This window comes from Stegostoma tigrinum, chromosome 17, assembly GCF_030684315.1.
Source record: "Stegostoma tigrinum isolate sSteTig4 chromosome 17, sSteTig4.hap1, whole genome shotgun sequence".
In the NCBI taxonomy this organism is placed as follows: domain Eukaryota; kingdom Metazoa; phylum Chordata; class Chondrichthyes; order Orectolobiformes; family Stegostomatidae; genus Stegostoma; species Stegostoma tigrinum.
The window spans coordinates 4,598,145-4,619,750 of NC_081370.1; the positions used below are offsets into that span (position 1 = coordinate 4,598,145).

Genomic DNA, 21,606 nt, shown 5'->3' on the forward strand with positions numbered 1-21,606 from the left:
TTAAAGACAAGAAATAATTCTTATTAGTTACCATATTAATCTTTGTTTAACTGAAGTAAAAAGTATACATATCTCATTCTGTTTCACTGCAAATCAACTTTCTGTTTAACTTACATCCACAAAAGGAGTCTACTTCTATGTTCCCTCAGGAAGAGAATGTTATGACCTAGTTAAGCCTCCCACACTTAAGATGTAGCCTAATTAGGTTTTATTTAATAATGGCTCACTAATAATCGGAAAACAATTTCAGGAGCTGTATGAGCTTGTTGCTTGCACTACAAGCTAAATGCATTCAATCAAGCACAAACAAAAACTTAAGCACTATTACTGCACAAATGTACTTCGCAGAAGTGGAGCAGGTGTTGATGGTGGTGGAAGTTGTAGGGCATGTGTGGAATGTGCAGACCAAGGAAAAATTTAAAGTTTGAAACCCTATGAAGGAAGATCGAGAAAACACTATTTACTGTGTATTAAATTTTATCATTCACAACTCAACTGAATGATTTTGACACTTAAGTTTGAATACACCTTGAACTGATGTATTTTAAGAAACCGAGCAGGATTATCTCAACTTTGCAACATTGGTAACCATTCGTCCTTCAACGTAAATAACATTTTACACAAGCTACATGACATGCGTAAACAATTACTCATCGGTACAGGTATGGTAGTAAATCAAAAGAGACAAATGTGACATAAAGCTTGCCTCAATAGCACTAACATATTTTTTAAAAATCATGAAAATTGGTCTGTGTACAATACTCTAATTCAGAGATTCACATGACATAAATAGACTTAAACTAAAAGAACTGCAGATGCTATAAATTAGAAATGAAAACAGAAATTTATGGAAAAGATCAGCATCTGTGGAGAGAAATCAGAGGAAGGGTCACCAGACCCAAAACATTAACTCTGATTTTGCTTCACAGATGCTGCTAGACCTGCTAAGCTTTTCCAGCAATTTCTATTTTTGTTATAAATCAATATAAGTTTGGTTTTGAAGTCTATTAGATCAGCTATATCTTGAAGCAAAATGCTTGCCCATGACATGTTCCCTACAGAAACTTCAAAATGCATATTGACCGCAACTATTTAAAAATATCGGAGAATATAGTCAATCATTTGGTTGGATCAGGATACAGCGACAGACTTCTGTCGCCAAATGCAGCTTACACGTGACTGTGAGCAGAAGGAGTGCATGTTGTCAAAAGGCCAAGGAGTCAGGGTTGTTTATTGCAAAGGAAAACTACTCAATTTCCTTAACAAGGCCTAGAATTTCCAAACTTCAACTCTTCTTCAAAATGAGCTCTTTAAATCCCTAATCCCATTGTGAATTATTGCTCAAAACTGTTCCAGGTCAAACTGCCTCTAGACCACAAGAACAAATATTCATAATGCAGCTGCCAAGTGTGCTAACTGGTCAGCATACAACAGAATCTGTTTTCCAAGCTCATCAGTTCGACTTTCAGAAGCTTGTCAGATAGAAATTAAGCACTGAATTGGAAACCAGGCTTTAGTGGACAGCATACATAGTCTACTGACAGACACATGCAATGGTCCAGAATCCACAACAATAAAGTGCAATCTCAAAGCTAACGTTAGACAATTCAGAAGTCAAACGGGGTGAGGACTTTGCACACATAACTAAGAGGGAGGTTTGAATTCTGTATCCAATAGTTTGCAGTTGCTGAAGGCAGATAGGGGAAAGAAATCAAACATCAATCAATGCTTTCACATTTATATAACACACCTAACTTGCTAAACAAACCACCTATTCCATTACATCTTTATATTCTCTCATATCAGTGCTGAAAATATAGCACCATTCAGACTGCCAACTAACAGCAACTCTGAACACAGAGTGTTATGAACTACTCAGAAATACTGAGCTATGGTTTGCAAAAGCATTCATCATAAGGGACAGAATTACTGTGGTTAAGCTTACAAAGATTATTTAAATAGACAAATAGAAACACTGTAGAACAGAACCAGGAGTAAACCATTCTGCCTTTCAAGTCTGCTCCATTATTCAATACAAACATGGGTGATCATCTAACTCAGTGTCCTGTTCCTGCTTTCTCCCTATATCACTGATCCCTTTAGCCCCGAGAACTACATCAAACTCCTCTTGAAAATATTCAATGTTTTTGACTCGACCATTTTCTGTGGCAGGGAATTCCACAGGCTCGCCATTCTCGGATGAAGAAATTTCTCCTCATCTCAGTCCTAAATGTCCTACCACATATTTTTAGACTGTTATCCCTCCCTCTGGAATCCCTGGGCATCAGGATCATTCTTCCTGCGTTTACCATGTGGTCCTGTTAGAATTTTATAGGTTTCTATGTGATTTACCCCTCATTTCTTTGAAGTCAGTGAATACAGTCTGAACTAAATCCAGTCTCTCTCTTCATGTCATCTCAGTCCGGTATATCTTTGTTACACTCCTGCCGCAGCCAGAACATCCTTTCCCAGATAAGGACACCAAAATTGCTCATAACACTCCAGGTATGATCTCACCAAGTCCTTCTAAAATTGCAGCAAGTACTCATGTACTCAAACCCTCTCGCTATGAAGGCCAACATACCATTTGCATTCTTCATTGCCTGCTGCACCTAAATGCTTGCTTTTCAGCAACTGGTGTGCAAGGACACCTGAGGTCCTGTTGAACCTTCCCCTTTCCCAATTTACTGCCAATCAGATAATAATCTGCCTCCCTGTTTTTTTCTGTCAAAGTGAGTAACCTCACTTTTATTCGCATTATACTTTGTCTGCTGTGCATCTGACCATTCAATTCACTTGCCCAAGTCACAATGAAGCAGTTTGGCACCCTCCTCACAGTTCACCCACCCAGCCAAGCACTGCGTTGTCCACAAACTTGGGCGATATTACATTTAGTTCCCTTGTCTAAATCACTAATACATATTATGAATAGCTGGGTTCCAAGCATTGATCTCTGCATTATCCCACTAGTCACTGTCTGCCACTTGGACCACGAGACCTAGGCCTGAAATGTCAGCCTTCCTGCTCCTCTGATGCTGCTTGCCCTGCTGTGTTCAACCAGCTCTGCAGCTTGTTATCTCACATTTACACTTGTTCTTTGTTTCCTGTCTGCCAATGAGTTCTCTATTCATGTCAGTCCACTAACCCAGTCCCATGCATTTACATTTTACATGCCAATGTAGAATCCCAAATCATTCTGTATCAGAATGAGTAGACAAAAATTCATTTGTTTGCACTGCATAGAGAACAATGGGGATATTAGTCAGGAAATCACAAAATCAGCTAGATAAAGAAACACTGACTCAACCTCATCCATTCAGAGTTACAACCTATAAATTGGTGATACTGCGATTTACCACAAATAAACAGCAATATATTCTCTTGGATCAAATATCAATTGTAGTTTACCATAAAATAAACAGTTTCTTTTAACCAAAATATCCTTGAAGTTCACCCTTTCAAGGTGTAAAAGGCTCACTGGTTATCACCATGCAGAATAAAACTGAAAATTCTGCTAATCTCAACTTTGCTCTCTGTTCATAGAAACAAACTTCACATACACAGAACATCTGACGTAGGAGCAAGAATAAGCCATTCGGTCCTCCAGCCTAGAACACCATTCATAAGATCTAGCTGATCTAATAGCAACCTTATCTCCATTTCCCACTGCCCCACCACACCCCCCACCCCCCACCTTGACTCATTAGTCACAGATCTGTCTATCTCTACCTTGAATATTCTCAAAGACTTAGCCTCAGCTGTTGTCTGGCTTAAAAAATTCCAATAGCTAGTTGGAACTTCTAAGAGAAAAAAATTCATCCTCATCTTTATCGTAAATGGAAGATACCCTCACATTGAAACAGTTACTGTCTTCTAGATTACCTCTCGACAGGAACCATCCTTTCAGCAACTTCTCTGGAAAGATCTCTTAGAACTTTACATCCCATCCTTCTAAACTTCAATGAATAGAGATCCAAACTGCTCACCCTTTCTTCATAAGACAAACTCCTCATCCTAAGAATTAGCTCGTGAACCTTCTCTGAGTTGTCTGCATTGCAAGTATATCTCTCCTTAAGAGAGAAAACCAGGACTGTAAACAGTCCTCTTGATGCAGTCTGACCAATGCCCTGTACAGCTGTAACAGACTTTCCCACTTTCATATTCCATCGTCTATTTTGTTCACTTTCTTAAATGCTTGCTGTAACTCCACGCTTTTTGTGATTCGTGTAAACAGAGACCCAGATCCCTCTGTAATGCATCATTCTGTAAGCTCTCTTCATTTAAATAATACTATACTTTCTAATTTTCCTGTCAAAGGAGGCCTCATATCTTTTTCACATTATACAGTGTCTTTCAGTAGATTTGTTCATGCCCTATTTGGGCAATCAACTTGACATTTTATAGTGTGCTTTCACAAAACTGAGCAATACCTTCTAACGACCCTGTCATGTGAAAGGAGACAAGTGTTGGAAGATTCAGGCATCTATTGAATAAAACGGACTTGAATTCACAAAAATTGCGAAGGTAGGTGCTGCCTTTCTAAAATCTCCACTTGAACTACAGCAATACTCAACTAATGACATGTGTACACCCCACTGCAATCTGTAACCATCAAATGATCGACCTGCCTCTAGAAGTGATCTTCAAAGACATAAACCTCACAAGTTTTCATTCACAAAGCTGAGCACACTCTCAGAAACTTGCATTTGTATGATGCCTTTAACATCGAAAAATGACACATAGGCCTACACAGAGATGAAAGAAAAGCAGATTTCAAACCAAAGGAATAGAGGCTCGGAGATATCACCAATACTCTTGATTAAAGAATATAACAAAGATTTGCAGATGGTGGAGATCTGAAGCAAAAACAGAAATTGCTGGCAAAATTCAGCAGGTCTGGCAGCTTCTGTGGGAAGAAAGCAAAATTAACATTTTGAGTGTGGTGACTTTTCACTCTTCAGAAGTTTGACGAAAGATATGGCTTTTGAAAAGGATCAGTAAAAGGGAATGAAAGGAGAAGCTGCAGGGATTATTGCACCTAGGCAACTAAGGATACAGCTGCCAAGGGAGGAAGATTAAGAAACAGAACAGTGTGTGTGGTCTAAGGATTTTGACCTAGTGACATAGTTCCAAGTCAGGATGGTGTGTGGCCTGATGCAAAAGTTGCAGATGACAGCGTTCCCATGCATCTGTTTTACCTGTTCTTCTTGGTGGTAGAGGTCATAGGTTTGAAAGTTGTTGCTGTGCCTGTTATAGATGGAACACACGGGTGCCACTGTGTCATACAGGTGGAGGGAGTGAATATTTAAGGTGATTATGAGGCTTGAGAATTTACAGAGATAAGAAAGAGAAAATTTATTACTATATTAAGCATGAGGTTGAGAACTAGTACTGGGCTGTAGGGCAAGTGAAACTTAATGTGCAATAGAATACAGGCAAACTTTTACGTGGCACTGCTTATCAATCCCAAACATGTGAGCAACCAGCAATTTTTCTTGTTTCCCAAGCACTGCCCTTCACTGCATTGCGATGACTTTTGAAGATCTTGGAAATAGGTCAGGATCTTGGTGTTGAAACAAATTGAAACCAGCCTCTATGCTGTGCCACCCTATGCCTTCAACTTCCCATTGACTAGTAAGGCCTAACTCAAAGGCAAAGACGACAGGCTTTTCATTTTCCAAACTGGACCCCCTAAAGGCTGTAAGAAACCATGATCACAGATCATTTTAAATCATTCAGTTCAATTTTCCCCTCTTCCTATTCTGTGAAGAGCAAAGTATTAAATATTCTACAAGATCTTTGCCAGGCGGATTAACCTGTGGACGAAATACATAATCGGCAACTCAGACATAAACAGAGCTTGTGATCTTTGCTATGTGTAATTTCTGCCACCAGACTTGCTGAAGCAGATTAACATGGCACTGTTCAACATCAACAAGTGATTTGAAAAGCATGAGAAATGGAAAATATAATAAACTTTGCAATTGCATTGGATTTCAACAATGGAAATGAAATATTACGCCAGCTAGTCGCAAAAAGTCTTCACTTACCTCTTAATATTGTATGCTGTATCCTGTGGCGTTTCTTCCAACAGAGTAACATATACCAGTGCACAAGTGAGAATGAATAACACTGTCAAGGTGTGAGCTCTCCTGTAAATAGAAATAAAATGACTGGTTCTTAATAACTATCACAAAGTTGGACTAGCCCAAATGATGATACTTACACAGATGTAGAACTACTGCAAAATGTTACCAAACCAATTTCAAAGCTTTCTTTTCATAACACTACATAGAATAATTTTGTTTCATGCCAATTATTTTTGCTACAAAACCTATTTACTTCCAAATTAATTCAAAGGTAGAAAGGGTCATTCATCACATTAAAAAATCCAATCTTCTCTTATCAATTGGCAAATCTTGTCACTCAGTGACTAGAATCTTGTGAGAGTACTACATAGTTTCAAATTAACATCTTATCAAAGATCCTACATGTTTTATAGATTGCCACTCCACTGTTAATGAACGTGACCCTGACTAGCGTTTCTAAGAATAGCCATTTTAGCAAATACTGCTCATTTTTGTTTCATGTGTTCATTTCAACTAAATTTCACCAGCACTGAATTTAATCTGGCACTACTGCAACAGTTACAGATGTGAAACCATCCTTAGCTGCTTCACTGCATTTTAAAATTGTATTATATATAAAACAGTATAGGTCCCCAAATCAAATCTTCAACAATCTAGTCAATACTACCTTCTCTCATTTCTTCTCACCCTTCTCTTTTCAGGAATTTCACCAATTTATCGCCTTTTACTCCAAAACAGCCCAACTTCAACCCTCAAATGAACTGACATGAAGTGAAGATATATTTGGAATGCTGAAAAAGCAAACTGCCAGGATATAAAGTTCATCTCTTGAATGTGCCAGTCAAAGAGCTATGCTCAATTGATTGCTGCAAGAAGTAAGTGACTTTAACCAAAACTTATTCAAATCTTATAGTCAGGCAGTCAAAACTGATCAATTCCTACTCACTATGGGTCAAAGGATTCTGACGAAGAATTGTAAAAAGCATGAAATTAAACCTTGCTTTCAGACTCCTTTTCTAATAATCAGTCAGATTATGCTGAGTCAAAATAAAACCAAAGGAAACTGTTCCATTTTGCAGAGGCACAACTAATAACATACTAAACTATGAAACACATTAACTTTAAAGATCATTGCCTATGTCCATTTCACATTCTAATCCCTATAAAGGTCCAGCAATCACAGAAGGCTCCAAGCATTACCAATGCACACTATGTGCCCCTTATCTACAGCCAGTTGGGTTGATTATCCTGCTGTGTACTGCCAGCATTTTCTATTTGTATTGCCATTATACAAACAGAGAATACAAGTCTCAATCAATCTAAATAGAACAACTCAAACACACTGGCCTGACACTGTACTAAGCCCAGTCAGCTAGCAGTTTCAAAGGAGACTACTTTTTAATAAGGTATCTTTGTCACAACTGAAGCAAACAGTCCTTGCCTAGGGGCAAAGTAGTTATATTCAATGATAATGTCTCCAGGGCCAACTGAAGGGACACAATCAATCTATGACTTTTTCTTTACAAAAAAAGCACTTCACGAACAGCAACATAGTACAACAGCATGTGCACGCTCTACAAGGCAAAACTGCCACTAGCCTTAATCAACCACTACCAGATACAGCAAGTTCACGCTAGAATTGGGAGGGAGTTAGCTACAGCGTATTTTTGATTTGAAATATACAGTGTGATAAAAATATCACATTCAATACACAAAATGGACTTAATAAAATAGTGGAGCAAGAAGAGATTTGAGGATAGAAAAGAACTACAAGTCATAAAATAGATAGCGGTATTTCAATTTCTTTCTGCTTTAGAGTGGGAGATGAGCATAAATATTGGCTAGAATGTTGAAATGCAGTAATAAAGTTGTAAATAATCGAATCAATCAGATCACATTTCAGCTGTGACTAGTCACAATGGACATTTAGCCGCCCATGGACTTAATTTTAAAATGTTGTAATAAGAGATTCCAGCATAATCATTTTCTTTTAAAATCTGTTATTTAAATGTAGTGAACATGTAGTATATATCTTTTTCATATATCAGGCATTAGGCCTCAGACACAATCTACTGGTTCTACAAATATGAGAAATCAGAAATGTGAGCAAATCTTAACATGAATCTCTCTTCCTTCTTTCTCAAGAAACTGCCCACAAAGGTGTTTGAGGACATCCATCAGAAAGTAGATGCATCCAGTATGAAGACAGAACAACAAAACAGGGGAACAGGATTAACAGCCAATTAATGTTTAGTGACACACACTATTGTGTTGTCCTTAATGTATTAGCACACTGTTAAAAGAAAAAGGAAAAGGAAAAATATTTTTGTTAACACCAGCAACACATACTTGTTTCAGTTTTGTTTGAAAGTGAGAGGTTTAATACTTGTTGTAGAACATTTCCCATAACTAATCAGATCCTGAGTGGAAATTCACCTGTTATTAATTGAATATTAATCTTAACAGATATCAAGAATGCTGCTACAGCAACAAACTACAAAATATATTCAAGAGTTATTCTCAGACATGAGTCTCTGGATTGTAACTCAAACATTTTATACCTCAGATCTAACCTTGCATGCTTTATATTAACATTCAGGTCATGTATAAATTCAAAATATATTGAGATTCATGTTAAATAATTCACAAATTAAAATATAACAAAACTGTTATCAAGCTGAAAATTAAGATATATCTGAAGAGCTCTGGCTGGCTTCACCAATTCTGTTGAATAGGTTCATAACATAAAAGCTACCAGAAACTGATATAGTTAATCAAAGGAACTTTACAGAGCCAAATCTGTCTTTATGTTCTTTTATAAGCATAATGCCAGATATCTTTTGAATACATGAATATGACCAGAATTTGTAGAGACGTGTGATCACAAGGCAGGTAAAGCTTCTCAGTGGAGAAACCTGTCATCAGTTGACAATGCAGCAGGTGCAGGTGAGCTACAAAAGGGCCTCTTGCACAAACAGGAGGGATTGGGATCATGGCCACAACTCTCCTACCTAATACCACTGCCATTCACCTACGTGTATATCAACATCATTTATTGAGATAAGCTTTGTCAGAGACCGAAGAACAAAACAAAATGCTATGGTGCTGGAATTCTAAAATAGAAAAATGAAATAACTGGAAAAACCACTTTAAAAAAAGTCACTTTCAACCTGAAACTTTAACTCTGTTTCTGACTTTACAGAAGGCTGCCAGACCTGCTTTGTCTTTCCAGTACATGCTAGTTTCATTTAATATGAATGTACAATGTAGGTTTACAATAGATTGATTATTCAGCATGTTAGGGACATTTCTTTATTATGGAAGAAACAACAGTGTGTTTTGGAGTTCATTTTGTGTTTTTGAAATACTATTTTAGTCTCCAGTGTTGTACTCAGCGCTCTGTGGGACATGGCTGAACTTGCAGGCTCAGGTTGCCCTCCCTTCTATGCATTGTTAAGAACATCATCTGGGATCATTCACAACAGGCATAACTGAAATGTTGTAGGTGAATTCAAATGTGCTGTAAAGACACTGCCAGCTAACACCCTTTCACCCTTACTAATGTAGATCAGTACTGACACAATCCTTTAAACCCATCATTTTCTCACTTCCACTTCTCCATGCTTCCAACCCATTCTACACGCACATTCTAATAATTGACATGCCTTTCTTTTGCTTTCTGTGCTTGATTGAGCATTGAGTTTAGTATTCAAACTGAGACTTTATAGTTCAGGTTCTGCACTACTCATCAACAATCTTTCAATCTGATTTGTCAAAGAGATGCTTTGGACAGATGCAAGATGTCCTGTATTGGGCATACACTTTTTGGATGGTTGGTGACAAGTACTTCCATAAGTATGCATCTCCAAGTAGAAGCAATGAACAAATAAGTCCGAGCCAAGCAAATGGCCTCCATTCAGAGGAAAATACAGACCATTATAATGCCACTAATTTACCTTACGAGAAAGGCTAATCTGACCACCAGAACATTAACAATGAAAGCATATTATCTCAAACAGCAAGTGAACAACATAAATAATCTTTAATTAAATTGCTCCAAACTGAAATATTTGCTTCATGATTTCAAGGTATTAACATGATCAAAAACAAAAATCTTTTTTTGAAAAGGAGTCCATTTCTGGTGTACTGTACACTTAAAACGGATTACAGAATAATGAATATCTGGTATGGATCCTGGATGCATAATTTAATCAAAGGCTTCAGATGAAAAATTATGACAGCAAGTTCAATCAATGCAAAAATCAGCTCAATCCATCAACTAGATCACAGATTTATAATCATGGCATAGTATTTAAAAAGAAAAAGAAATATATGATAAGTGGAGTGGTGGGAAAGAAGATGAAAGGGAATGAAGATTACAGTTTGCTATGTATAAGTTCAGCCATCTTTGCTGACTCTAATAGGCAATTTACTTCATGACATTGACAGGAAAATATTCAGATCACTGTGTAGTTACCATAAGTTTGCGTGAGAATGCAGGTTACTAAAAATTTCTTGTTCAAAATAGATTATAGCCTTATATTGAAATTATAGCTAGTTGGTATTCATTTCCTTGATAATGATTGAATCCAGAAAGTATTCAGCAGTGACACCCTTAAATGCCACATGACAAAATCACCGATGTGTGATAAGTAGCTGATCAAAAGAAAAATTCTATTAATACCACAGATCTTACTGCCTTTATATAATCTTAATGTCTTTACATTAAAATACTCCATTAGCTCTATGCTAAGTGCACATGAGATGCAGAATTTGCACAGTGTTTGAGTTACCATACCTTTGACACAGCATCAACTATATGCAATTTCACCAATCTTTATCGACAGGGAAATACAAGCTATCAACACTTCACTTCTTCTGACAATCCTGTAAGCCATGCTGGAATGGAAGTATCAGAGAAGAATACACCTGGCTTATCTGTGATGCTACCCACAAGAAAATATACTTCCAGCATGTACAATGTCAGCTCAGAAATGAATAAATCCCCATTTGAGCAACATGCCAAAGGTAGATTAATGCCTGTGGAAAACAACATAAAATACCTTCAAGACTGGGAGGTAATAATTTCATTCCTCCTTTTTATTCTTGGGATATGGGCACTGATGGCAAGTTGCAGAAAAAGACACGGTAATAACTGACAGAGTGGATTAAAGATATCAGAACTAAGGGGTTATGACCATCAGGAAAGATTACTGGTTGACTCTTTTCTCTATAAAATTGAAATGTCAAGGTTGACCTAAGAAAATCTTCAAAATTATGAAGAGAATTTCACAGAGTGGACATTGAAAATATCTTTTCATTTGTGGAGGAGCCTAAAACTAGAAAGCACATGAAAAATTGACCAATTAATCTAATAGTTTCAGGAGAAGCTCTTGAGAGATTCGCTCAAATGTGGGACATGTTACCACATGGAATAGTAGAGAGTAGCACAGGCACTTTTAAAGAGTAGCTACATTAATGCAAGGATGGCATTACGGTGCAGTCGTAATGTTCTCACTTCTAGTGCAGAAGCTGGAGGTTTGAATCCCACTCCAGTAGTTAATGAACAAGAAGTTGCATTCAATTCACAACCAAACAGATCAAGTCTCAAACTACGGACATAGCAAGAACTGATGATGGAGTCAGAGATAACACAATTTAGAGCTGGAGGAACACAGCAGGCAGGGCAGCATCAGAGGAACAGGAAAGCTGATGTTTCGGGTCAGGACCCTTCTTCAGAAAATCATTTTTTTTTAATTTTTCTGAAGCAGGGACACAACCTGAAACGTCAGCTATCCTGTTCCTCTGATGTTGCTTGGCCTGCTGTGTTCCTCCAGCTCCACATTGTGTTATCTAAGTATTAAACTACAAAGCCTTCCACACACAGGCCACACAACAGCTGGTAAGAGTACAAAGCGTGGAGCTGGATGAACACAGCAGGCCAAGCAGCATCTCAGGAGCACAAAAGCTGACGTTTCGGGCCTAGACCCTTCATCAGAGATGATGAACCTCTGATGAAGGGTCTAGGCCCGAAACGTCAGCTTTTGTGCTCCTGAGATGCTGCCTGGCCTGCTGTGTTCATCCAGCTCCACACTTTGTTGTCTTGGATTCTCCAGCATCTGCAGTTCCCATTATCAGCTGGTAAGAGTAGGAGTGATTCCTGGTCAATGTGATGGAAAGAACTTTGGAGCCTCTAGCATCGCTATCCATAGCTCCAGGCTATAACATGCATGATGCCACGGCAACTTGGGCTCCCGGAACGAACTGTAATATTTACATGAGGAAGAAAGGAAATGTTATAAATGAGATAGAGTAGCAGATCTGAGTGGAGCATAGACATTGGTACAAAATAATTAATGCAAAAGGCCTGGTTCTATTCAGCACATTCAATGTAATCCAATGCAACTGCCCCAATAAGACTGTTGGAGCAAGTCATGACAATGCAACCAAAATCTTATTCAATGTTTCAGGTTTTACTTCTACAAAATGCTTTAGTTGGAATTTTCATTTCTACAACTTTAATTGAATGAGAGGGAATATTCTACAAATTTAAGAAAAATCTCACATGAACAGAATTTCACGCAATTTTAAATTATCCTGACAATATCAACAGTTTTGCTGATCATCACTGTGGCACTGTAAAGATACAAGCTGCAGGAAACTGTATAGAAGGAATTTAAAATGTAGCAGTTGTACAACAATTTCCAACCAAGATAATAAAAAAATGTACAAATAAAATTTAAAAATTTCTAGAATTTGCTGTATGATACATTAGATAAATGGAACTCCCAAGTTCTTATTATTTTTATGTCCTTCTTTAATTTGTTCCGTAATCCTTTTTCATCACCTCTCATTCTTTTCACTTGTTCTCCCAAGGCTATCCATTCTATCACTATTTTCCACTCTGCAATGGACAGTCTGTGCATGTTTCTGCATCTATGTCTTTCCCTCTCTTGTCTGGATTTGAACAAAGTGCATATCTGTCCTATAATTTCTTAGTTCTGCTCAGTATATTTTTAATGCCTGTTTGAATTCATTTTGCTGTCTGTCCCTTAACAGTTACCATCCATGACTAGTTTTAAAGTTACCAAATTGCATTTTGCATGGAAGCAGCCAGCAAGTGAGCCAAGAGCTATGTACAGCCACTCAGGAGAAATTCAGATCAGGAGAGTAAAAAGACTGAGCAGTTTGGGACCTAATCAGACAGGGGTAAAGTTGTGAATGCTAATACAAAAAAATGAAGGAGAAGTAGAAAATAAGTGAAGAAGTTTTATTTATTTTTAAATCATTGCCTTACGTTGTTGAAGATTGATGGGATGCATCCTTTCATAAATCATTCTTGAAATTTCAGCACAACTAGCAATTATTGTCTAACCACAACTGTCTTAGAAACAGCAAGCTGCTTTTAGGAAATTCTGCAGTCTGGATAAAGTGCATATTTTCATAGTGTTGTTAGGTGGGGAGTTTTAGGCACTTGACTCAGTGACAGTAAAAGAAGAGCAATATATGTTTAAGCTAGGTGGTACATGCCTTGGAAATGATTGTACTCCCAAGCGTCTGCTGCCTTGCCCATCTAGATGGGTCATAGGTTTGGAAGATAATGTCTTTTTTCACCCATTAATACAGTCCCCACTGGCCATCAACAACATTGCAGGGGCATTACAACATCAGAAAACCTTAGCACAAATGTAAAATAAAACAAATCTTCAAGTTCTAAATTAAAGCAAAAAATTCTGGAAACACAGGTTGTTTCAAACTGAAGAGAGAAACAGATCAATGTTGTAATAAACATTGCACAGTTTAGACGTTAAGCTGGCTTTTCCGATTTCAGAAACTGGAAGTGTGATATACTGCCAGTAAACTTAATGCAGATGATCAGATTTCAATGAAGATATATTGCTTCCACAGACAGAGAACAAGAGACAATCATTTTGTTTACCTAACCGACTCTGTGATAATTTTGACATTTCACTAAATTACACATGACATTTCTTCCTGCTTCCAATCCAGATTCCTCAGCAAATATTCTGCCATTTCATTTTGAAGACCTTGACATAACTGGGAGATAGGATGGAGGGTGAAGTAACTAATCCGCCACTACCACCGGAATCAGAAATCTGGGAAACCAGTGTAGAAGATGAAATCTGCCTTACCTTTCAATGTTCTGGGTGATGATCAAACAATGAGTCAGTAACAAATCTCTCTGCCATTCCATTATCTGGCGACAGTGACTAAACCATACTCTGATTCACCATTCAAAAAAATTGTCATGAACATTATAAGTTCAGAAACAGAAATGCTTTGATTTCAGAGGAATGGGCAAAGTCCAAGCAGCTAATGTGTTCTAAAGATTAAAGCACAAATTCAAATTCATATTGGACATGGATAACAAGGAGCTTTTACACAGACCCAAGGACCTGTTCTCCATCTGGAATCAGCTGATCTCACAGCAGTGAGCAGTCAATTCAAGTTTCTGCCTCATGATAACTACAACTTTAAAACTAGTCATGGAACAAACAGCAATACGTTTCCCTGGTAGGTAAAACAACCTTATTCAGAAAACTAGAGCTCAACTGGTATTAATGAAATTTCAACATCTAATAACTTAGCCAACAAAACCACTTTCAAATAATGCAAGGCGACTTTTATATTGCAATTCCAAGTAGCACTTGAATAATCCACTTCCAACTCATCAGAGATCTAATATTGAATTTACATACTTGTGTTTCGTCAGTTAATAATACATTATCCTGCATCCATTGACTCAAAAAAGGAACATATTAAAAAGGTGAATAAAGTGCTCATTCAGTCTGGAATACGGCTGTCCAGAAATTTATAATAATGGTCACATAATGAAGTCACAAATGTGGCCTACAACCAGAATCTGATATCGGTATTAGCATAGTGAAAGAGAGAAAAACTCAGCATTTCTTAGATGCAGAGACAGTCTTATAACTCCCAATTTATGTCAAAACAGAAAGCTGCAATTAATTTGTTGCAGTACTGCTAACTCCCATCTCACTGCAACCTCACCGCATTCTTAGCCTCTCAGCTTGCAGAATTGATTCTTTCCAGCTGCTTATAATCTGCTCACAGTGCAAAGACTGTCAAATCTCAACCTCCACAGGTAGGCAGATAAGCTGATTCAGAAAGCAACAGAACAGGTGAACATAGCCACATAGTCTCTCACAGAACGCAACAGATTCCCAAAGATAACAGCAGCCTGAGGAATAGTCTAGCTCCATCTCAGGTCTAATCGTCATTCCTCCTAGGGTCATTAGCAGCCCTACCTCCCTGCACCTCCATTATCTTTGGGTAATTCCTGACGTAGCCCCTCTCTTTCACTATGCTACACTCCTCATGCTAATACTAGGTCACCACTACCAATCTCCACCCCAGAATCATGAGCAATCACTGTTAGCCTCCACAATAGCCCGCACCCATGTTACAGGGCACTCACTGAAAGCCTACTCCACACCTACACTGTTGCCTGCAAATCAGCACAAAGCCCCATCCAAACATATGCTGCCTCTGGGTGTTTAATGTAAAATTTCATTCCTATCCACTGTCACAGTGTGATCATTTTAAAATCCCGATTCCTACATACAATGTGCCAGGTCAATCACTGATCCTATCCCTCCCAATGGTAATACTGACTCACAGCCTTGCTCCCCTCATCCGTACTGGGTAATCGACTCCTTTCTCTCGTCTTCCATTGTCACTGGGTGATCTCTCCCCTCCCCCAAACTGTCGCTGTGATCTCTCCCACTCTCACTCAGTCAATAGACAATAGACAATAGGTGCAGGAGTAGGCCATTCGGCCCTTCGAGCCAGCACCACCATTCATTATGATCATGGCTGATCATCCACAATCAGTATCCTGTTCCTGCCTTATCCCCATAACCCTTGATTCCACTATCTTTAAGAGCTCTATCTATCTCTTTCTTGAAACTATCCAGAGACTTGGCCTCTACTGCCTTCTGGGGCAGAGCATTCCATATATCCACGACTCTCTGGGTGAAGAAGTTTCTCCTCAACTCTGTTCTAAATGGCCTACCTCTTATTTTTAAACTGTGTCCTCTGGTTCTGGACTCACCCATCAGCAGCAACATACTTCCTGCCTCCAGATTGTCCGATCCCTTAATAATCTTAGACGTCTCAATCAGATCCCCTCTCATCCTCCTAAACTCAAGTGTATACAAGCCCAGTCGCTCCAATCTTTCAACATATGATAGTTCCGCCATTCCAGCAATTGACCTTGTGAACCTATGCTGCACTCCCTCAATAGCCAGAACGTCCTTCCTCAAATTTGGAGACCAAAACTGCACACAATACTCCAGGTGCGGTCTCACCAGGGCCCTGTACAGCTGCAGAAGGACCTCTTTGCTCCTATACTCAATTCCTCTTGTTATGAAGGCCAGTATGCCATTAGCTTTCTTCACTGCTTGCTGTACCTGCATGCTTGCTTTCATTGACTGATGTACAAGAACACCCAGATCTCGTTGAACTTCCCCTTTATCTAACTTGACTCCATTTAGATAGTAATCTGCCTTCCTGCTCTTGCCACCAAAGTGGATAACCACACATTTATCCACATTAAACTGCATCTGCCATGCATCCGTCCACTCACCTAGCCTGTCCAAGTCATCCTGTATTCTCATAACATCTTCCTCACATTTCACCCTGCCACCCAGCTTTGTGTCATCAGCAAATTTGCTAATATCACTTTTAATGCCTTCATCTATATCATTAATGTATATTGTAATTGTATAGTCACGGGGTGATCTCTGCCCCACCCGCACACACTGTCACTGGAGGGATCTTCCCACTTCATCCATTATCACTGGGTGATCTCTCCAACCTACACACACAGTCACTGGATGATACCCCCACCCACCATTGTCACTGGGTGATCTCTCCCTCGCACCAGTCACTGGGTTAACTCTGCCACTCCCCCCCAAGTCACTGGCTGATCTCTCTCCCCCTGACCACCCCCCCAGTCACTGGGTGATCTCTGACACCCCACCTCCCCAGTCACAGGGTGATCTCCGGCACCCCCACCCCCCAGTCACTGGGTGGTCTCTGACACCCCCCCAGTCATTTGGTGATCTCTGACACCCCCCCCCCCAGTCATTGGGTGATCTCTGACACCCCTCCCCTCAGTCACTGGGTGATCTCTAACACCCCCCCTCCAGTCACTGGGTGATCTCTGACACCCCCCCCCCAGTCACTGGGTGATCTCTGACAAACCCCCCTCCTGTCACTGGGTGATCTCTGACAACCCCCCCTCCAGTCACTGGGTGATCTCTGACAACCCCCCCCCCCCGTCCAGTCACTGGGTGATCTCTGACACCCCCCCTCCCCAGTCACTGGGTGATCTCTGACACCCCCCCTCCCCAGTCACTGGGTGATCTCTGACACCCCCCCTCCCCAGTCACTGGGTGATCTCTAACACCCCCCCCCCCCCCCCAGTCACTGGGTGATCTCTGACACCACCCACCACCCTCCGGACTCACCAGAAGAAGGTGACGGTCCCATCATCAAACACCTCGGACTCGGTGCTCCTCCACTCCCGCTCCTGATCCTCCCGCCGACCGCTGACGCCGCTCTTCCTCGCCGGCTCCCCCCGCGGTTGTCGACCGCCGGCAGGCTCCGGGCCCGCGGCAAGGCCGTTGGGCTCCCCCGCGGACGGTTTCCTGACTGCACTGCGGATCATGCTGCACCCGAGTCCCTGCGGCTCCGGATCGCCGGTGTCACCAGCCGCTGCTTCACTAACCGGCTCCCAGCCTCATCACCGCGCATGTGCAGCTACCTGACCGGTAAACCAGCCCCTTCCGAAACCCACAGCGAGGCTCAGGGGGCACGGCCTGTCATCACAACGAGGCTAAGGGGGAATGGACGATAACCACAGCGACGCTAAGGAGGCACGTCCTGTAATTTCAGTGAGGCTTGAAGTGGCACGGCCGGCAACCACAACGAGATTAAAGGAGCACGTCCAATAATCAAAGCGAGGTTAAGGGGGCATGACCTGAAATTGCAAGAAGCGAAGGGGGTATTTGCTATGACCAGACTGAAGTTTAAGAACTGGAGTTTGTTCCAAAAGTAAGGCTTAGCGGCACTTTACGATGCCAAATTTGCGCTCTGTAATTATAAATGTGTTCAGGTGGAAATAAGAACGGTTGTATGTTTTTTAAAAATGCATGACGCTGTGTGCATGTTTGCACAATTGGCATGTTGATACCATTCCCAGAACTGCATTAACTATTTAATCCTGTTGGAAATGAAAATCCAGCGAATGTGGCCCAATATCAAATAACATAGGAAACAACAGGGAGTTTTTCGGTCTAAGCAATTGTCAGGCCTGACCCTTAAAGCAGAATGTTGATGGTAATATTGCCCAAGACACAATCAAATTGGCTTTGAAAAAAAAATGCGTTGGGAGGATTGATGTGGAGAAAAAAAGTTCTTTTTCAGTGAACACAGCTCAAATAGCACAGTGTTCTGCCACTAGGTTGGGATTGACCAAAACTGGGCTATGATTGATGTTGTAGCTGAAAGAATCATCATGTCGATACCAACCCACTTCAAATCAATTGGCTTGCTTTTCCTCACAGACCTGCATATATTTTTTCAAGAGTTTGTCAAATTTTCTTTTGAAAGCCACAATTCTAACACTGTCAAGACTGTACATGCCAAATTCTGGTAAAAATGATTTTTGTCATGTCCCTCTTACTTCCTTTGCCAATCACTTCTAGTTCCTGATCCTTCTGCCAACAGAAACAATATCTCCTGATTATTCTGTTCCATTTTTCGACACTTCTACTGAGCCTCCTCTAAATCTTCTCCTCTCCAAGCAGAATAACCATTGCATCTCCAGTCCATCAATAGAACTGATATTCCTCATCCCTGCACCATATCTCAAGCCATTATATTCTTCCTAAGGTGTGGTATCCAGCACTGGACATAATAGCTTTCCTGCTCCTCTGATGCCTCTTGGCCTGCTGTGTTCATCCAGCTCTACACCTTGTTAACTCCAATTGATGCAACTTGGATGCATTGTAAATGATGATAAAATTAGTGATAAGCTTCATGATGACATAGATGAGCTATTGAAATGGAAAGACAAATGTTGGGTGAGATCTTATTGTCAAAAGTCCAAACTATTTCCTTTTGGTAGGAAAAGTAAAGAGAGGCAGTACGAAATAAATGGCACAACTCTATAGGGGATGCAGAATCTCAGGGTGTATCTGCAAAATCATTGAGAGTGACAGGAACAAGTTGGGGCAGTGTTTAACAAAGCCTACCAGACACTGGAGTTTATACATAACACCAGAATCTACAATAACAACATATATGAGAAATGCCCTATGGTGTCTATAATGTAGTAATATACATCAAGGAGCTTCAATGGAATGTTATTGAAATACCTGCCGCAGAGGCGATATTCCATCACCAAGTTATCCTTCATTTACTTGTGCATAGTACACTGGCTGTGGCTAGACAGCTCAAAGTCAATCACCAGAACCAAGGAGATGCAAAACATGGAAACTGGACATCTTGAAGAAAATAATTTCAGTGGTGCAGAATAGTTTCAATATTAGACACTAGATCAGAGGCTGAACAAATAAATACCTGTCTATACACAGTTGAATGTAGAATAGAATACATTGGGCTCAGCAAAACGTGAATTAAGTAACAGGTTCTTTTGAAAAGGTACTGAAAGCCTTTTACAGTTATCTCACCCCAGAGCTAATAACATTCTCAACAGAGATAATGGGAACTGCAGATGCTGGAGAATCCAAAATAACAAAGTGTGAAGCTGGATGAACATACGGCCAAGCAGCATCTCAGCAGCACAGGAGCACATTCTCAACTGAGTAAGATTTGATAGAATAGTTCCGCATCCAGGGGAATCCATAGATTATTTTATTAATGATCTCTACAGGTTAGTGGAGAATATGATAGTTTCAAGTCAGAATTCATAAAGAGATAGAACTGTTACAGGAAGTGCTGATATGCCTTTGACAGATTTATTACAGGCAAAAGAAGACCTGACTCTTTAAAAAGGTGTCAGATCATAAATAAAGCAAAAATCCAGAATAGCAATCAAAAGTATTTGTTACTTAACTTACTTCTTGTTGAGCCAATGTCTTGATCTCAATATTATTCAGAAGATGGAAGAAATTAAACAGCAGAGAAGCTAAGGAACTCCTTTGAACTGAGTTATCCTAAATTTTTAAATGGATATGGTGGCTGAGCACTGAATGCAAAATTTCACTGAAGAAAGATACTAAAACTTTGTGTCTTTATGCACACAGAAAGATTCTGAATTCTAGCGTGGTATAGTGGCTCAGCACTTGGCACTGCTGCCTCACAGCACTAGGAGCCTTGTGTTCAATTCTAGCCTGTCTATGTGGACTTTGCACATTCTTTTCGTGTCTGTGTGGGTTTCCCCCCACAGTCCAATGATGACAAAATATACTGTCACTGAGAAGTGGGATGCCTCAAATGCATAAGCTTTTGAGAGATTTTCAGAGTACATCCTTACCCTGAAAATAGTCACAGAAATGGATCATGAATCTGAATCTGAAGGGCTGCATCTTACAAAAGCATATTGAGAGATTTTCAGAGTACATCCTTACCCTGAAAATAGTCACAGAAATGGATCATGAATCTGAATCTGAAGGGCTGCATCTTACAAAAGCATATTACAATCCGAGGTGGGTTGGCCATGGTAAATTGCCCATAGTGCCCAGAGATGTGTAAGTCAGGTGGATTAGCCTTGGGAAATACAGGGTTACAGGGATAGGGTAGGAGATGAGTCTGGGTGGGATGCTCCTTGGAGAGTTGGAGTGGGCTAAGTGACCTGCTTACATGCTGTAGGGTTTCTATGAAGTTGAGAAGCAACTTGCAGAATTGACAAGAATAGGCATCATTTCCCTAGTCATGAAATCCACTGAGTGCTGCTAAAACTTGGCTACTCTCAAGCCTAACTATACTGTTCAAATTTGTGGTGACCCGACATATCTCCACAAGGGAGTGGTGACAGAATCAGCTAATCTATTCAAAAAATAAGTTTTATGAAATTCAATGCAAATAATGTATTCATTAGGTGTCATTAGATGAGCAATCAACACTGCGTACTGCATTCGTAACTCACTTTGACATTCTTTTGGCATAACCCATTCATAACTGGCATTTTGTTTCCTCATTTCAGCCCCACAGACTTTTCATGGATTATGTCCAATATTGTCCAATATTTGGCATTGTCTTCCCAGACTCATATCACACATGGATGATGTATTGATACGTGGGGAAACAGGTAAAAAGCATGACCAGAGAGTACATAAAGTCTTAAAACATTTACAAGCAGAAAGCCTCGCATTTCATGACAAGCATAAATTTTCCAAGGCATCTATTCTGTTCTGGCGATGCATTGTCAGCTGTGAAGGCCTAAAGGTGGACTAAAAGCTATTTTGGAATTGCCCACTTGAAAGTTAATCCATGACCTCAAAAG

At 39.9% G+C, this 21,606-nt stretch overlaps 2 protein-coding genes across 2 annotated transcripts in view; one reads left to right on the forward strand and one right to left on the reverse strand.

The window, feature by feature from the left end:
- Window positions 1–17,914, reverse strand: part of ptdss2 (phosphatidylserine synthase 2) — a 98,067-nt gene extending 80,153 nt beyond the window's left edge. The window contains exons 1-2 of the mRNA XM_048545830.2: window positions 17,606–17,914; window positions 6,051–6,152 (exon numbers count right to left, since the gene is read on the reverse strand). Of these exons, the coding sequence (XP_048401787.1) occupies window positions 6,051–6,152; window positions 17,606–17,805 (302 nt within the window). The 5' untranslated portion in view covers window positions 17,806–17,914. The remainder of the gene's footprint in view (window positions 1–6,050; window positions 6,153–17,605) is intronic.
- Window positions 17,915–17,987: 73 nt separating this feature from the next.
- Window positions 17,988–21,606, forward strand: part of LOC125459170 (uncharacterized) — an 83,022-nt gene continuing 79,403 nt past the window's right edge. Inside the window, exons 1-2 of the mRNA XM_048545206.2 lie at window positions 17,988–18,191; window positions 21,307–21,411. The gene's annotated coding sequence lies outside the window, so the exon portion shown is untranslated. The remainder of the gene's footprint in view (window positions 18,192–21,306; window positions 21,412–21,606) is intronic.